The sequence below is a fragment of the Lates calcarifer genome, linkage group LG23, assembly GCF_001640805.2.
Source record: "Lates calcarifer isolate ASB-BC8 linkage group LG23, TLL_Latcal_v3, whole genome shotgun sequence".
Taxonomy (NCBI): Eukaryota; Metazoa; Chordata; class Actinopteri; family Centropomidae; genus Lates; species Lates calcarifer.
Window position 1 is genome coordinate 4,504,500 of NC_066855.1, and position 19,063 is coordinate 4,523,562.

At 39.9% G+C, this 19,063-nt stretch overlaps 2 protein-coding genes across 4 annotated transcripts in view; one reads left to right on the forward strand and one right to left on the reverse strand.

The window, feature by feature from the left end:
* Positions 1-1,955: 1,955 nt before the first annotated feature.
* Positions 1,956-7,079, reverse strand: LOC108889949 (transmembrane protein 130-like). Its single transcript, XM_018686667.2, has 8 exons — positions 6,958-7,079; positions 6,794-6,876; positions 6,541-6,712; positions 6,306-6,451; positions 5,839-5,923; positions 5,242-5,444; positions 2,924-3,030; positions 1,956-2,601 (listed from the first exon to the last, which is right to left on the reverse strand). Exons 1-8 carry the CDS (start codon positions 6,963-6,965, stop codon positions 2,461-2,463), a joined length of 945 nt encoding a protein of 314 aa, XP_018542183.1. The 5' UTR covers positions 6,966-7,079; the 3' UTR covers positions 1,956-2,460.
* A 1,343-nt stretch (positions 7,080-8,422) lies between these two features.
* baiap2l1a (BAR/IMD domain containing adaptor protein 2 like 1a) overlaps positions 8,423-19,063 on the forward strand; it is a 62,849-nt gene continuing 52,208 nt past the window's right edge. Inside the window, exons 1-3 of one of the 3 annotated variants that reach the window (XM_051066471.1) lie at positions 8,423-8,757; positions 10,265-10,340; positions 10,496-10,582. In XM_051066471.1, the coding sequence (XP_050922428.1) occupies positions 8,707-8,757; positions 10,265-10,340; positions 10,496-10,582 (214 nt within the window). In that variant the 5' untranslated portion in view covers positions 8,423-8,706. The remainder of the gene's footprint in view (positions 8,758-10,264; positions 10,341-10,495; positions 10,583-19,063) is intronic. The other 2 variants (XM_051066470.1, XM_051066469.1) reach the window with 2 other exon arrangements.

The following is a 19,063-nucleotide window of genomic DNA, read 5'->3' on the forward strand; positions in this document are numbered from 1 at the left end:
CATCACTCAACCAGGCTGATAAAATCCAAATGAGCTATTAGCTTTTAAAAAGTAACATAAGCTACTGAACCGTAGCAAAACTGAACAATCAATTAGATAAAATATCCAAATACATTTTTATTTGTACAGAAACAGTCTGTTTTGTTTGTGTGTGTGTGTGTGTGTGTGTGTGTGTGTGTGTGTGTATTCACTGTATGGGTGTCCGTAGACAGGAATACATTTTGTTGTTGCAGCCTTCACGTTATGCTCTGTGGTGAAGTCATCTGATTAATTTGTATAATTCATACAGGCTGTTCAGGCTCGTCTGAAGACAGAATTTATTCAGCTTGAATGCTCATACCTTTGTGAAAAACACTTCTTGGTTCCTCTCTTCAACCACATGTCATTTTCTTGACACAGGAAGCTCTGCTTTTTATAACCTTTTATTTGGGCTGAAGGGGGAAAAAAGCAATAACATAAAAGTCTCCACCCGTCTCTTGAAAGCTGAATTTGATCAATAATGGTCATGGAAATCAAAGAGAAGATGTCCAAGGCCAGCCATATCTGTTCGAGATATAGTAGCTCTCACAAACACAAAGATGAGGTGTAATGAGTAATTCCTCCAAGGAAATGAACTTGAACTGAAAACTGAACCTAAAACATCATTTGAACAAAAAAACTTGAGAAGACAATCAATGCCACACAGTATGACTAAAACAAGTTGCTGAACAAAAATAGAAATAATGATGTGAGAAAATGGAACATCACAGATGGGTGTAATGGCAGGCTTTGCAGTTTTCTCATCGACTGAACAACTGGTTGAAGTTCACATTATCAGTACATTATCAGGGGTTACTTAAAACTGTGCTAATCAGTATTTTTATATTAACAATGAATGTAACAAATGTGAGTCATGTGAAAGAGGGGTGCTCATAATAATGGCACCACAGAGAATTATCATCAACCTCTGCAGTTCTTCTCAGCGTTGTAGATAATTTTAGCATCTTCCAGGTTTTTATTACAGTTTTCTACTCTGCTTTCTACAAAGAGGATATATTGAACATTTATGTCTTACATGGACTCACACATAAAACATAAATACAAAGTTGACACACTAACAACTTTACAGATCCTGTTTTAATCAAAAGACTGTTTCCATTGAAGATTTCAAAAGTTGCTATTTACATTTTTAGGTTCGCTCACAGCTCGAGACAGCTTCAGTGGATGTGAAAGAACTGAGGGATTAAAAGCCAGTTCATGAGATGTGATTCTTCTCAAAGCTGTGGATAGCTGCAGACATCAACCACAGTGGTATTTTAGCTCAAGGTCGATCCTCTGATGGAAGTGAGGTACTCATCGAAACACCTGCAGCTCCTCATGGCATCTCTGACAGCTGGCATTCATCAAGAGGCTGACAATTAATAATGCTGTGACATCTCTAACAGAGGACAAGCTGTCGTTAAACACCATCAAGGCACTAAAGAGCCCCAAAATAATCTGACTGACGTCACCACAGGTGGAAAAGATTCAAGGTTTATATTTTGTGTAATGCCGTTCCTTTTGTTTGCTTAAATTATACTCTTTTCTTTTTACTCTTGATGTTTATAGCTATCTCAGCTCAGCCAGTCAATCCACCACTTTCAGACTGAAACATCAGTTAACTATTGGATGGATTACCATGGAACTTGGTTCAGATATCCATGAAGCCCAGAGAATAAATCCTATTTACTTTGATGATCTCCTGACATATTTAGTGCCACCAACAATCAACAGCAATTTCACTTATCCAGTGGAATGTGAAGGTTGATTTGGCACGAAATTCTGTACAGGCTTTCATAGTTCCCCATCAGAAAGAGAAAAAGATGTTCCTCAGCTCTGTATATCTGTAGTGGTATTTTTGGGTGTGGTGTACCCCACTGCTGCACATTTGTTGCACTGATGGATAGGCCTTCTTCAAATGCTCAAGAGTTCAAACATGTTGCTACAAAGGAAACATATGTTTTATTCTTTTTCTTGAGAGCAAAGCAAAGCGAGGCACAGATTTAAGCAGCCCATATCTATACATACATATACACAATATGAAAAAAAAAACAATAAATAAGTGAACAGTCTGATGCAGTCACAGCATGTTTAACTTAGCACTCATTGTTTAAACATGACCTACACTTGAGCTATTAATTTATTATGAGTTCATCTGAATGTCAGGCCCAGCTCAGTGACTCATTAATTGATCATCATCAGCTACTTACTGAACAATAATGACTGAACCATTAATTAACACAGCTTAGACCACAGTCCAAAACAGGCACTACTTATGCAACTTAATCATGCACTGGTCACAGATTTAGCAATATAAATCCATGGTGATATGTGATAAGATGAAAATTGTTATTACATCCGTAAAGGCATAATTGTATATTATCTTCTGCCAAATATATACATGTGCACAGACAGAGAGCAGACAGAGGAGCAGTGTGACGGTTAAGAGGAGTATTGAGTACCATGCTGCATGAGGAGCGGCTCTTTCTCTCCTCTCTCCACGTTGGAGAAGTTAAAGAGAATCCTGCTTTGATTATCTGAGTCTTGGCTCTTCAGGAATACAGCATTACTGGAAGCAGCAATCTGCAAAATGACATTTATCCAGATGTCAGTCAATGAAATGTCTGATTGTTTTTAAGTTGCTTTTAGATAAATTGCAGTTTTACAGACAATGACAATCAGTCCCATATCTACAGTATGTTGGATTTTCAGTTTATTTCTAGGCACAGACAGCCTCCTTGTGGTCATTAACAGCATTTAAGCGCAAACACTAATTCTCTTAATGAGGGTAAAGAATCTCTACATGAGAGCTAATGTAAGCAAACATAAAGCAATGCTAAATATCTCATCTTAAACAATAGGATATAATGATGAACTACATTTAAATACAGTTCACTGTACATACCTGTGGTCTGATCTGATGACGAGGGCGACAGGCGATAACTGTGATGAAGGAGAAAGTTGCGACAAGAATGGCAGCACATGACAGGATGAAGAACATGTGGGGGTTGGCTGCAATTAACACAGAGAAAAACATGTTATCAGTGAGTGTGTTTTTATTAGTAACAGTGTGTGATCTGAAAGTGTGAAAATAAGCTTATCTAAATTAAAGTGTGTTTTTAAAATAAGGTTAATATCCACGTCTAGATCTCATTTATCATCTGGATGACATGAAGAAAGATGTTGTCTTTCAACTGTGATCTGGTCCAGCTGCTGCAGAGGTGGGAGTGGGTAACAATAGCAGACTATGAGGTCCTTCCTGTTAAAATGCCCTCAATATCACAAGAACAAAGGTCAAACAAAGGCGTTAATATGCTTCCCATTAAGTAAGAAGCTGACATTAAAAGCTCATTATTGTCAGCTTTAGCTGGATCACAACTTCAGCGAATCAATTGAGCACAGCAGACATGTGCTGACCAGTCAGCTCACTCTCCTCCGACATGCCTGGATTCCTCCATTTTCACTGTTCCCTCTCTTGCTGTGGAACTAACAGTTTTATCCGAAACACCTCATGACACAGCACAGCTTCTCCCACTTTCAATAATCTTTCTGATTGTAAAAAACAAAAAAAGAGAAAAAATAAACTAGAAAATCAGAAGTAATCAGCTGTATGCAGATACTAGATCAAACTGATGAATCAGGATAAAGGGTCACTGATTTTGATTCATTCAGATTCATTAAAATTACACAATGTCCAGACACTGAATTATATAGAGAGCTAAGAAAGCCTTGCACAAAATGGTCAAGTCATTTATTTCTAGTTGGAAGTAAAAGAAGGGATTAGTCAAAGAGTTTACGAATGAATAAATCCATTCTTCTATGAATAGAAATATTAAAGAAATCAATTCAGTAAGGGTTCATTAAATGATAATAAGGTCGATTAATAAGATTGAATAAATAAAATAACCCAGTTCATCAACAAACTGTTCAATTGAAAAGACTTTTAGGTTGTATTCATGCTCTTTCAGTTACGTTGTCGCACTTCGCTGACCTCCAGAAACATGATCCTGATAACACTGCAATGCTGTCACTGACAGTGCAGGATCTAAAATGACTGTAATCATGTAAACTAACTACATCAGATGGAAGACTGCCTCCTGTCCCTTCTTCCTGTTCTCCTTTTCCATGATTCTACCTGTCTTATCTATACAGGATGCCTGTATGTTGATTTTAGTGTTATAGCAATAAATACACAGTGAAACAGATGTGTTTACATGTTATAATAATATACAGTATAATTGGTCATCACTGCAGACAGTGTGTGTATATAGTTCACTCCATATAACTGTTGAAGGAGGAACAAAGGATATTGTCTGATCAGTCTGATCAGACTGTAAGGCCTCTGGTAAAGAAAACATTATTCCACAGAGTCACTTTTTAATTGATTAAAGAATCATTAAACTAGAGTCAAATGCTTTTGCATCCTCTTGGTCCTCCATATACTCTGCTGCTGAGCATCAAAACTAATTGCCTTGCATGTTAAATTCACACTCTTATGAACATGCAGTTGTCAGCCCTGGGGACCACTGCCAGTATGTACACACCTCCCATGTTATGTACAGTGGCAGCTTGTGTGTATTTATGTTTTCATAACACTGTGTATTGTGTTCTCCAGATGGGAGAATTGACTGATAGGGAGTCACAGGCATTAAAACCTGTTAAAACCTCTCAGGGTCGTTCACAGCATGACGCCACGTGGGAGTGGTTGAGGGCTTAAGGTCACATGTTGGTCATGTGAGAGTCATCACAGTGATTTGGATCAAGGTGTTAAAAGGTGTAGAACAACCTGAGAAAGGTGGTCAAGATGACTTTGTGTCACTAAACATGTACAACTACAGTCCAGTGGTCTTGTTGTATCACTTCATGACAAACCACTTTTGACATTATTTGACAGATTCAGCACAGTTTCATAACACTGTGATGGATTCTCCTAAACCCCAACAGAAACCATGCAACCACTGAGATATGAAAATCTTTTCAACAACAATTCTTTCACCAACAATAATATGCCATAATGCCTACCAGTCAACAATCCTTCTAAAGCTTTCTTTCTTTCCTGCCCACCTCTTTACCTGAGTTTCTGTCTTCTTTCACCTCCACTTCTCAGTTTCTTTCCATCTTTTTGTTATGGAAAGTATCCCTGTTAACATCCAGACTTGCAGGCATTTCTCTCTCTCTCTCTCTCTCTCTCTCTGTGTGTGTGTGTGTGTGTGGCCCCCTCACTGTTTCTCTTGACATAGAGGCTGAAGGAGGTCTGCAGTTTGCTGATGTCATTGCGGACGCTGATGTCCAGGCAGTGGACACCAGTTGAGGTGAAGGTGTGGTTCAGTCTCAGTGTGTTTTCATACAACATGGTCAGCGTGCAGCCCCCCGTAATGTCCGGCACACAGTTAGTCAGGAAACGCCAGCACACCCACATGGGAGGACTAAAAACACACACAGAGGACAGTAACCTTCATTATCATTACTGTTAATTTTCTATTCTTTTTTAAAGTTGGAATGGTCAGATGTATCAAATGTAAAAGTGAAAGGAAGATGGGAAGAGGCAGGAGGATAATGGTGACTTTTTCATATCGATCATTATGATAATTTCACTCCTGTGCCTGTTGAAAACTGAAATGGAGTCAATGATGAATATCAATTATCTCATTAAATACAGAGATCAATGAGCAACCAACAAAGAAAAAGATGAACACAAGAAAATAAGAGTGAAAGTTTAAAAACCTAAGTTTCTCTTCAGTCTGGATAGATGTACTTTCCAATCAGTGCACAATAATTGATTGCAAGAAAAAGAAAATGAACAGACTAAATGCAGCTTACCTTCCATCGACATGAAAAGCCAGACTGGTGTCCTGAGACACCTCATAATCTGAAGGGCCCGTCAGCTCAATTTTTTTGATGGCATCTACAAATTAATTTCAGTTATTAGTCATTTCACTGTCTACCACGATTAGTTTTGGCACAACTTTACTTTGGTAAGACTTCAGAAAGATACAAAATGTACTTTTCTTAACATCCATTTGAGGAATTCGCTTCATTCTGAACATCTGAATGACGGTTACATCAGATCATTTCACAATGCAAATTGAATTTCTTCAGGGATTTTCTTGGATTAATTTATAAGACACAGAGGAAGTCTGCCTTGGTGACATTTACTGAAACTGCAATTGGAACCAGTGACATTACCATAACCTCATTATCTGATCATTTTTATTTCTACCAAGGGAATAAAATAAAGTTTGAAACTTTGAGTGATGTAAAAAATAAAAAAAATAAAACACACAAACCGAGCACTTGAACATCTGTGGAGTAGACCCCGGTGATTGGAGGGGCAGATTTGGTCACATTGACTCCTACTTTCAGCCGCAGTGTGTAGTTCCCTGATTCTGAGTAATGATAGCGGACAACTGGCTCCGTCCCTTGGATCACTTCTCTGCATCACAGAGGAGGAGAAGTATGAATGATTAAGAGAAGTGCCGCAAACCTTTGGGAGAATGTAAAATATTGAGAAAATCCTCGCACCCGTTGCCTAAATCCCATGTATAGGTGAATTTTGCAGAACTGAAATTCCGCTGGGGATCGAAGAGTTCAAACATGGTCTCTGTGGGAACATCTGACGCCAACTCTCCTGTGTCTCTCACATAAGTGGCATTTCCATCCATTTGATAGAAAACAAGCTTCCCGGCAATATTTTCTGTTTAAAAGAGAAGATATCCTTCATTAGGGAGACACTATTCCTGCAAGAAAAGTACAAAAGAAATGCTGGATGGCCTACCCAAATCTGTCAAAGGGTCTGTAGACTCTGCCACACCCAGGAGGACCAGGAGAAGAAGCATCACGATCCATACAACATGTTTTCTGTAGGGCATATGTCTCAGAGTTTTACAAATGAATTTTACAAAGGTCAAATGTGTTTAATGAAGCAGATTTTACATTTACCTGTCCATATCTGCTGGTCCTCTCACACAGGAGATCACTGGAGGACCTCAAGTAGAAATAAAGGTAAAGCTGAGAGCAGAGTGGTTGGACATGGGGGGGGGGTGATGAAGGGGGGTGATGTGTTGCCTTCTGACTGACTGTGAGATTCAGAGCTGTAAAGGCTTGAAATCGTCACCATGCGTTTCAGTCATGTGGCTGGGGAACAACAACCAGCCTTTGAACAGGAGGCTCTGGCCTGGGTCACATTCCTCTCAGTGATGGAGAGGACGTCTCCTCTTTCATTTTATCTTTCATGTTTCTCTAAGACAAAAACAAGGTCTAAAGTTTCATTTCATTTCAAGGACAGGCGAGGTTCAGTATATTAATATGTTTTAGTCTGAAACAGGACATATCCACATGGTGGCACTAACAACCCAAGAATTACACAACCAGTAGGATATAACTGGTTACTGTGACTAATCCTGAATTATGTTTGGATGAAGTTTTGAGGTTGAAATACAAGATTAATGTCAAATAGAGCAGATAAAAATGGTGATATAGAATGTGCATAATCAAAAATATTATAATCTCTTATTGGCCTACATTCAAAGCCTCTGCCTTTCTCTGTCTTGCTGACACATACACATGCAGTAAAGAATCATGCAGGTTTGGCCCAATAATGATATGTGGAGCCTTTAAGTCTCAACAAAAAATCAGGCTGGAGATGATGCACTAATGCTTTTCAACTGCTTGGGTATATCGCCCTCATCAGGCCATGCTCAGTCACGTTTTACAGAAAACATCAATCCAAGTTTTCACATGATAGTGGCTTGTTTGGATATGAATTTGCTATAGACTGACAGTAGTGGAAGGTAACTGTACTTGTACTGAAGAACTTCCAGTTAATTCTTTTTCATATTTCTACTCCATAACGTTTATCTTATAGTTACTTTACAGATGAATACCTTACATAAATATATACTGTGTGATGAATATGATATAGCAGTATAAACAACAGCACAAGCAACAGCAGCAAAATGTTTCCTACACATGATGGATCATAATATAATAACACAATATAAAGTAATTTAATATTCACAGAGGCAAAGTTTTTTTGTTTTTTGTTTTTTTGCACAACAAATACTTTTGCCTACCTGTCCTATTTTTAGTCTCCAAATACAGAAGGTTAACATGAGATGTCTAATGTAACACTGTGGCACAGCCACTTTTTCCTAAGAATGTAACAATATCCTCCTCTCATGGACTGCAGTGCAAACATTAGTGTTATAACGCCCTCTAAAGGCCAGTGGAGCGTTTTATTTCAACGACACCTCAGCGTCAGCCCTCCCCACATTTAAAAAAAATCCACAACAGTCATGTAGTTTCTCTCGCTCTCTCTCTCTCTCTCTCTCGTAACTTTTTATTTCACCTGTGGTCTAACACCTCCTCTGACGTCACGACCCCCACCCCCTCGCGCTCCTCCGCCCTCCTTCCTCATCATCACTCTTCCCTCTAAACGCACTGGGGAAGTCTCTCGGTGTCCCAGTCAGTGCGTGTCCTCCGCCGGCTGCCTCTGCCTCTGCCGCTGCTGTTGCTGCCGCTGCTGAGCGTCGCTGTGCCCGCACATGCACGGAGTGAGGGTGCAGGTCCGACCGTGGGATTTATTATTGAACACCTGGATTACAAAGCACCATTTCTATTTTTCTCTTTGTTGTTGTTGTGTTTTTTTTCTCTGACTTCTGGGCTTGAGGAAAAAAAAAACCTGACACCATGTCTCGGGCTCCAGAGGATGTGAGCAAGCTTACTGAAAGTACATACAAGGTGAGTGATATGTCTAACTAACGAGGAAATAATCAGCTGATTAATTATAGGCGGTATGCCTGGTTTGTGATCACTGTGAACACTAAGAGGGGAAATCAGCTTTTCATGGTTGGGGTTATGATTCATTTTGTTGCCTTGTAATGATGACCATAAATGAAACAGGTGTGATTTATGTGCAGGTGTTTTTATTGGGACTAGTCACGTTTTATGTGACTGTTATTTCCTTCTTCAACTTTTTGTGTAAGAGACTCACTCTTTCACTTTCACACTGTAAAAAAATAAGTCCTCTGTTTGAGCCACTGAAACCTATTTACAAGGCAAGGAAAGTATTTGTGAACTCTAATAACAGCCTGTAAAGTTCAACAAAACCAACACTGAGGGACACACCCTGGTATTTGATTATTAAAGGATGGATAAATCACAGTGAACCACAGTGCAGCCAAAGCCCTCCTGTCCATCAAATGTGTGATGAGAAAGAGAGAGAGAGAGAGAGAAAAAAGTTGCTCTCAACCCATCAATCAGCCCGCTGAAACTCGATCAACCGCCATTTGATCATGAGATTAATCTTGTTTGGTCAATCCAGATTAATCTAATCAAATTTACACACTGTTGCCTATCACATCTGATAAGCAGGTGAGGGTAGATAGATAAAAGGTTAAAAGGTAAAAAAAAAAAAAAAAAAAAGGTTGTTTTATGGCTTGGGATTGGGTTTTAATTTAATCACAGAATTAGGATTAAAGATCATTTTTGTGGAACATCCTCACAGGTTTAGCACATGTGTGTGTGTGTGTGTGTGTGTGTGTGTGTGACAGAGAGAGAGAGAGAGTCATACCTTAAGTTTACAGTGTGCCACAGTTTCAGCTGTGAGAGAGAGAGAGAGTGAGAGAGAAAAGAAAACAAGGAACCCGTTTCCCTTTTTCTCTCTCCTCCGCTCTGTTCTTTTCTCCGTGTAAAGTCATACCTGCCCCTTCATTGTTCAGTTGAGGGCGTGCCAGGGGAATAGAGACAGGGAGGTGAACACCACTTGATTGTTGAGGCATTTCAATAGAAAGAGAGAGAGACAGAGAGAGAGAGAGAGAGACGGGTGGGGGTGGGAGGGAGTGTGATGAGGTTCATGCTGCAAATAGCAGCGACTTTGTCTTTGTGTGTGTGTGTGTGTGTGTGTGTGTGTGTGGGACTTCGCTCTTTTGAGGGAGTCGTAAAGCATACGTGAGGGGTCAAGTTAAAAATTGAAAGTTTTTATTGTTCTCACATGGTGATATTTATAGAGCAACAGCACAAACACTTGCACTTGTTTTCATGTGTTTCTCTTCTCCACCCACTCCCACAAAAATAGCCTCATGAGTTTTATTATTCATGGCAATGCCCTTTAAAAAAAAGAGAGAAATTAGAGATGTTTGTGACTGCGCTAAAGACAAAAACAACATAAGAAACTGTGTGAAGTGGTGTGTTTATATCAGTGGTCATTGCTTTCCTCCTCACGTTTTATCTCCGCTCTTTGTCCCAGAATGTGATGGAGCAGTTCAACCCAGGCCTGAGGAATCTGGTCAACCTCGGGAAGAGCTATGAGAAATCAGTCACAGGTAAACGCAGCTTTCACCCTCACTGACACTGATACTGCTTTAGTTTGTTTGCTTTGCCAAATAAATCCTCACCAGAATACAAAATGATCCAGGAAGTCTTTTTTACCAGCAAGTAACTTGATGATGTTTTTCTGTCCACCTCCCCCGCCACGCAGCGATGACTCTTGCTGGGAAGGTCTATTTTGATGCAGTCTCAAAGATCGGAGAGAATGCTATCGTGTCTCCAGTCTCCAGAGAGCTTGGTGAGTTTCATGCGAGTCCAGGTTAAATCTACCTACAGTGAGCGTAATCTCAGGGGGGTCTGCCTGATATCCATACTGCCTGACTGAATGTCTCTGTGGTGAAGACTTGAAATTGAAAAATAATAATTCCTAACCCCCATTTCTGTTGAAATATGTTGAAAGGAACTGAGAAAATCAAAACCATCATCATGCCCTTACAAAATATAGAAGACTGTAGCCTGCAGCTGTTAGCTTAGCTTAGCATAAAGGTGGTAATAGGGCCTAGCTCTTTCTAAAGGTAACAAAATCACCTCTAAAGCTCATTAATTAACTTGGTTACTTGTTATTGGACGATTCCTGGAAAGGAATGGAGCCATAAGATGCAGCTCCCTTTTAAAGAGCTGTAATTCCCATCACTAGTTACCTGGCAACCTCAACAAGACTCACTGCTCACAACCAAGAAATTATAAAACTACAGAGGCATTTCTTACAAATGAAACAATCAATTAGCTAATTAGTTAGCTTTAGTTAGTTGACTTTTTCCTCCTGTTTATGGTCTTTATGTTAAGCTAAGCTAACTGGCTGCTGGCTGTAGCCCTATATGTACCGTACAGATACATATAACGCTGAATATAAGTCTACTCCCCCAAATGTCAAACTGATTTTATAAAGTCACCATGAGATGATGAAAGTGACTTTTTCACTTAAAATACCAACCTGTTTTTTTTTCACCCATACACCCTGTTGAATAATGGAAGCTAGAGACCATCAAAATGCTGCATTGTGGTGACATATTTTGCCTGTATGCAACCATCATCCAAAATGCAAATCAATTACGCAAACATCTGGAAATAACACTGAACCCTTGTGGCACAGAAGCAGCAGAAATCCATTATTATCTACTGTCTACTTCTTCCTGTGATTGAAGTGCTTCCTCTCCTCTCTCTCCTCCTCTGAGGCCGCCATCAAGCTTGTACAGGTTGTTTTTCATCCATCCTGTGACTCATCTCCAATTATTCTATTAGTGCCACAATTTGGAGCTGACCTGTTTCATCCGGGGCTCCTAATTCAGTGCCATTACAATTCATCAAGTTGTGTATTTTTTTTATATATGCTGCATCACTCCCTAATGCCAGGTTTTACAAATTGGCCTCATGTAAGCTTAGGCTGATGTGAAAGATAAGGAATCAGCAGGGCAGTTAAAATGGAGACATAATGCTTTGTCATTTTGCCTTCTGTTTTTATAGAGAAATGGTGATTACTGTGATTACATACATTTTACTTCATTATGCATGGCTTTTAAAAGAAAAGCAGTGGGTTCTCTGCTGGTATTTCTGACTGCGTTCCCTTCTTTAAGGTGGCACTTGCATTACTTCACGTCATAAACACATTTTGATGAAATGTTAGACTAGGTGAAGAGATTTTCACAGAGCTGTCACTGTGTGAAAGAGAGGGGATTAGGTGTGTCTGTCACATTTGGCGGATGTATAAGTAGAGGAATAAGGAAGTTAATAAAACATCAAGGCAGCAGACTTGATCATCATTGTATAGTCTGAAAAGGAAACTTTGAAGAATGTATTTCATAGAATAAACATGTACTGCGCAGGCTTTGATATCTAGATACGCAGGTCAGATCTATCACAGGTTAGCTTCCTTATTGCTGATGATGAAACCTAACCAAATTAGCACAGAAATCTTTTCTCTGCATTTTGAAATTAGGATATTATTATTTGAATCTTTCTGGCAGACCGCAGCAAAACATTTGCAGTGACAGGAGACGCTCTCCATACCCATCTGTCATGAAATGTTGGTTGAGTCTGTCAGGTCACACCTGTCAGTTAACAATGCCAGTACTTCATCGCTTCATTAAATAATATGTTCGTGCTGCATGGTCGGCCGATGACATTTTCTCTGCATACTCAAAACAATGAGGTGCAACAACTTCGCAGACGCCACGGTAAAGGCTCTGTCATCTTTGACAAATTTTGAACATGTGGGAAGTCAAGGATAGCAGCTTTAGCACTGAAATACAGTGTTAACGCCTTTCTTTGTGCCTTTATCTAGTTTCCCCTCTTTTTCTGTTCGCTACAGCCACACACGAGTGTGAGTGGATGTTTTATGTCTGATTATATGAGCATGTGCCCACGGCTGAATGTGTGCACAAAAAGTGAAACATGACTAGAAAAGAAAACATTAGGTTGCACTGTCTTATTTGACCCCAACTATAAGAATCCAACTCAATACAGAAAATGGCCTCTAGTCAAAAAGGCACACAAACTCACAGCCACTCTTTGACTTCCTGGAAAAGACGACAACAAGACAGTGCGAATTCTCTCACACACTGCAGCGAGAGGAGCAGCAAACACGCTGAACAAACAGACAGACTGCTCATCCCCTGTTTCTCCATCTGCCTCACCAAACCCACCGCCGGACTTTTCTGTCTGTCTGTGGAGGCCAGGGGAGGCTCAAACACTATGGAAATGAGGGGAACACTGACTTTTACAGGATTTGTGGTTGTTTGTCATCACCTCAAGTGAATCTTAAATCATTCACTCCATCTCTGACAGTGGAATACTTGATTCAGGCTCAAGAATTCAGTATATTGTCCTTCAAACTGCTACACTGACTAACTCCACTGCAGACACCTGTAAAGATGAATGGTGTGGTGCTTTTGCGTCACAGTGGTTGGCAGGTATTTGCAGAAAGTTACCTGAGGCTTTTACTTCATGCCTGCTGCCTTTCCTGGGACTACAGTTTGTCCACATTTCCTCTTTCATTTTATTACTGTAATGGAGGTGAAAGTGTACTGGTAATAAGGAGAGACTTTTAGTCAAACGTCACAACTGCCTGAAGGAAAACTAAGAGTATGATCAGATGAGTGAAAGCCTATGACCTACGTCAGTGCTCTTCTGCTCACCAGCAGCATAATTCATGGGAGGAATTGTCACTTTATCAGCTAGTTAATTCTTAAAATAATTTTTGTGTTGCTACCACTGGTAGCTAGCACCAATTATGCTAAATATTTGAGAAATTTTAAAGCTAAACAGCGTATGTTTAAGTAGTAGGCTACTATGTAACTTTTGAAAGGAGTAACACATTATTTATCTTACAAAAAAGTTTGCTTACTTAATTGGTTCTTTCTACTTGCTTGCTATTACGCTACATCTTAGCAGGTCTTGGAGATACATTTTATTTTTTTCTGTCACAAAAGTAAAACAACAGGTAAACAGGCCGTAACGGGGAGATACGTTTGCTGTTTCCTGCTTGTCAACCCAGTCAGTTTGCCTAATAATGTTATATTTAAAGCAGATGTCTCAAGCAAAATTCATGAAATGAAAACATACCATTATCCTTCACTTGAGGCCACAGTGGCCACAGCTCAGTAAGAGTAACATAGTCTTGCTTTATGACTACTAGTTGTGAAATCACATATGATTATAGCTTTACAATCAGTAAATGGATTGCTGCTTGTTGCCATCCATCAACAATGTAGTAACCATGGCAGCGTAGCTGTTAAGCCATATATCAGACTATATTTTTAAAAGTTTCAGTGGGTGTACAATTAGAAACTTCCTGTGCATGAGCGCATGACTGGACTCCACAGGGAGTTGATATTCCACTCTGAAAAGCAGCAGGTATTGAAGGACTGAAAATGTTGCGGGAGAAAGAATAGCACGAACCCCACCCCTTCCACCTTTTCTCCGAGCTGTTTGTCAAGCTTCAGTTGAAATTGTTTTTTGAAGTATTGAAGTGCACTGACAGCATGAGAAAAATTGTAATATCAGCCAGAGCGATTTTTCTCTCCCCCTGGAGAACGAGGATTGAGAACAGAGAGATGAGTGTTTCCCACCGATAGCTGCTGGTTTTGGCTTTTGTGAGGAGCCATTTCTTCTGAAGGGAGATTGACGTTATGGTAAATAACAGTCTATGACATTTTAAACATCAACTGGGCTGTTTTACTTTCTAGATAATACCCACGTTGTTGGGCAATGTAGACACAACATCACCAGCAGCATCAGGGAGCCAAAAATTGTTTCCAAAAGTCAGTGAAAATAAACTGTCGTTCATTTTTCTCCTATGTTATATTTTATATCTCAGGGCCCATCTGTCCTGGCAACAACAACTTGTCTGGTGCAAACTCTCTTTCTTTGAGAAGGAGAAGAAGATCAGGCTGGCTTGGCTTCATCGTACACAATAATGAAGTTTCCATCATTAATAATGCAGTTTATATCTGGACCAAATAAGAATTAAGTCCCCTTTTTTCTGTAATAATGCTCTTCTCTGGTCAGATGTGAGGGCGCTTTTCTTTCTGGAAAGAAAAAAACTCATTCTCAGTGTCCTCCTACCGCCAGTCTGCTAAGCTACGCTAACAGTCTCGCTGCTCCAGCTTAATATTTAATGTATAGACAAGAAAGTTGTATCAATCAAATTATCAAACTCTCAACAAGGAAGTGAGTTTTTCCCACAACATTGAATTATTTATTAGAAGTTCAGTCTGTGATATCAGCTATATTGCTCATGATAGAAGAATTACTCAGGACAATTAGCAGGAAAATATGACGTAAATGTATCTGGAAACAAGGATCTTAGCCAATAAAATATCAGTGTTAACCACACAGACGCAATTGTTTTCCCAAACTAGACTGTTGCTGAGACTGTTGAAAATAAGTAAAATGGAGGAGGGTGGAGGTTGTTTTCAAAGAGTATACTCATTGTTTAGTCAGTTATGACTCCTTTGCCGTCACACTCCACAACTCTATAATGACCCCAGATCTCAAACACCCTCGTTCTGCAGCCACCATTAAACTAAAGGCTCCTCAGTCCACAGATAGTTTCCTCCAAGGGACCTGTGAAGGGACCAGAGACTCACTTACCGCCCAATAAACCGTGAATTGGAGCCTTTAAAACCCTGTCACACTCCAGTCATTTCACAAAAATATCTTATGATTCTTTTTGAATCCTCCTGTGCTCGCTCAGCATCTCAAGATCAGCTACTAAAGATTTCAGGCAGTATTTAATAGAAATCACTCTCTTTAAAAACTTAAAGCTAACTTGTTCTTCACACAGAGAACAAATGGCACACACATGCAGTTTTTGAGGTTATTTGAGTTTGCTGTAGTAACTAAATTACGAGATTTATTGCAGTTACTTTTACATGTTCTAGTGATAAATAATGTTATGTGCTGTGTGTATTGGCAGGTCATCGCTCTGTGTTAGAAAAACTGTCACAGTTATTGATCTGCTGCAAACACAGTAGACACACTGAATGACAGCAAATACTCAAATCACCAAACAACACTGAATTAATAAAAAATAGAGGTGGTTGCTTTTGATTATTATCAGTGAGATAAACTGATAATCATTACTTATAGACAAGGTAATTAATTAGTCAATCAAAAAAGATTAACTGAAAATAAGAAGTTGCAGTGCAGTTTATGCAGTTGTGTCATTCCTGAGCTTTCAGCCATAGCACATGATCTTCATCAGCAGAGTTAGCTTGGTTGTTCTTAAAGTGGCAGTTGACATGACTAGCTTACCTCAAAATACATTTATTAGCTTCAGTCATATCATGATTTCTGCAGCTGTCCTAGGTCTTAGGAGCTCTTAGATTCAGTTAGTTTGGTTCAACAAGATGACCTCAGAGTGGATGACAGAAGAGTTAGTAAGATCTGTATCATCTTGGATCAGAAACAATGAGTCCAAAGGGAGTTTAACCACAGTCACCACTCCACGTGTTTCTACCGTTGCCGTTAGTATCGATCACAGTGACATCATTATGATTACAAGGAGGGAGCAGCTCATCTATGGCAACCTCCAAACACAGTCTTTCCCCACCTGCAGTGAGAGACCATTCAATCCTGAGTCACTTAGGAGGCGGCTGCATTTCATCACACACACCGTGAGCCTGCGTGGACAAGCCCAGTGATGCATTTCAGTGATGAAACGCTGCTACAAGACGATGACCAATGGCCACTGCTAGGGTCGGTGCCAACTCAGATGTTGCTTGCACTTGGCAAATGGAGGAAGGACTGTCAGTTAGATAAAGTGTTGAAATAAAGGTGAGCCAGTGAAAAGGTGCCAACAGGTCAGGTGCTATTGTTTGTTCTGCCAACGTCACCCCATATTGTACAGTTTCCTTATCTAATACCAAATAGGCAGAGCTTGTGTTGGCACAGGGCTGGCAGCTCATAAATCACGTCACCTGTTGAGAATGTGGAAGGCGTTGCTCTCCGACCTATCAGCCATCTTGTAAAACAGGCATTTGATACAGGTGGTGCAAAGAATGCATACAAATGATCTTAACAGGATCAGTTTGTGAATAACCAGTTTTTAAATTACTAGCTTAGTTATTTCAACACCAAAAGACATCTTGCTTTAAATTTCATCTTTTATGCTTTTTCAGCCTTCACTATGAACTTGGTGGACTACACAGTTGGGTTATGAATGTTTCTCCCCTTGGTGTTTATCTTCATATCAGCTTGTTTGAGTTTAAAACACACACAAGGTAGCAACGTGTGTTGGATTACATGGTCAAAGTTCATTCTCTCAGTGTGAGTGACGTTATCTACATTACAATACACCTTATGATAAAATTGAGGTGACCTGGGAGGGTGTTAGATGAGCAAGTTGAGGAGAGAATAGGCAGTGTTCGTAATAATGAATAATGAATCATATGACTGAATCATGGATGGTGTAGTTTTCCACAGGGATTTTTTTTTGTATCAATCCTGTACCAACCTGTGCAGAAATTCATGTAAACATGACGTTGTATATTTGAGAGATTAGATTATCTTGGTACTTTAAATCCTCAAAAGAGAACAAATCGCCAGCAGCAGACTGAGATAGGAGATACGATAAACAGTGTTGTTGATGAACTTGAATAACCAGTGGACCTTCAAAAGGTTGTGTAGCCAGATACAGCTTTTCCATAGTCTTTTATTCACACTTTAGCTAGGAAGAATCCATTTTTACTTTTTACACCAAAGTTCCCATGCCATATCTCCACAGAGAGAAAACCACCAAGCATCAATTCTCTAACTTCTTTACAACATTGTACTCTGTCTCTCACAACTCCAGTTCTTCCTCCTTCATGCACCTCACAGTCCATATTCATCCTAAGCTGTGAACACTTTCTGTAGCATGTGCTGTCCCCCAGGCATGCATTCACACCTTGTTAACCCCAAAGGTGAAACCTGGCAGGTGTACAACGGCCTCTTTGAACCCCCCTCCCAGCCTTTCTCACCACCGATCCTCCACCCCGCGCAGTCTGCTGTTGGGGCTGTACAAACAGCCCAGCACCCCGTGCCACCCCTCCCCGTCAAAGGACAAAGGCAGCATTTTACCAGTACGTTCTGGTGACCTTCAGAGGGCAATGTTGTTTGTAGCAGGACGCTGCCTGTCGGATCACAGAAGTCCAGCTCTGTATCGGTGTGGTTGTTACATTTGTTTGCTCTCATGTGGGGAGGAATGTCAGGTGCTGGGTTGAATGTATATGAGTGTTTCATGTGTTCGTGTTCAGGGTGAGGGTCCTGACGTGTGCAGCTTTTTAGAGACTTTCACCTAAAAATCACAAAGTGAAGCTGACACCTGTGCTTTCCTGCTGAAGGTGATGAAATCCATGTATGTTGTTAACTTATGCTCTTTTCCCTCAGAGTGACACTGTCACATGTCCATATACAGTATGTTGTCCCATACAGGTTACACCAGAACACTGTCCTATAGTAAACCTTGAGTCTAGATTTCGCCCCATTGTGATGGAGGTAGCACTATAAACTGCTTAGCTATGATTGTCCCCTCTGTTTACAGTATTGACTCACCCCCCATTGTCTCATGTCATATGCTGCTCTATCTACAGTGTAGCCTGTCTGTGAATGGAGACTGTTCTGTATCTGACTGCACAATACCAGAACGTTTTAGAAATTACTTATTGACAGCTGTTCAAATATTGAAAGGGAGATAAGTCATCTGTTAAAATTTGGCCTGTAAAAATGTATGTAAAGTTTGATGAAAAACAGGTTGCGTTTATACAGGAAATTTGGAAAGTGTTTATTGTAGATGGTGCTCATGAAATCGTTTGTAAACTACATCTCCTGCTGAATCTGCGTCAAGTTATACACTGATTTTTGATGCTTGGTTTCTGGTGTCCAAAGAGAGTTAGATGAGAAGTTTTATACCACTCTCATTCATGTCTGGGTAAATACCAAGCTACATTTAACAGCTGGTTAGCTTAGCTTAGCTTAACACAAAGACAGGAATCAGGGGAAGCAGCTAGTTTAGCCCTTTCCTAAGATAACAAAACCACATACCAGCTAAACAGTTAACATGTTTTATCATGTTTGTTTATAAACCAAAGTGTAAAGACAACATATTGTCATTTTACATGGTGTTACATGCTGCGCTGTTTGGGCTGGGCACAGCTGTTGGAGTGGTATCAGTCGTCTTTTTCTAACTAGCAAGGAAGTAATTTTCATATTTCCTTTGACCCTGGTCACAATACAAACC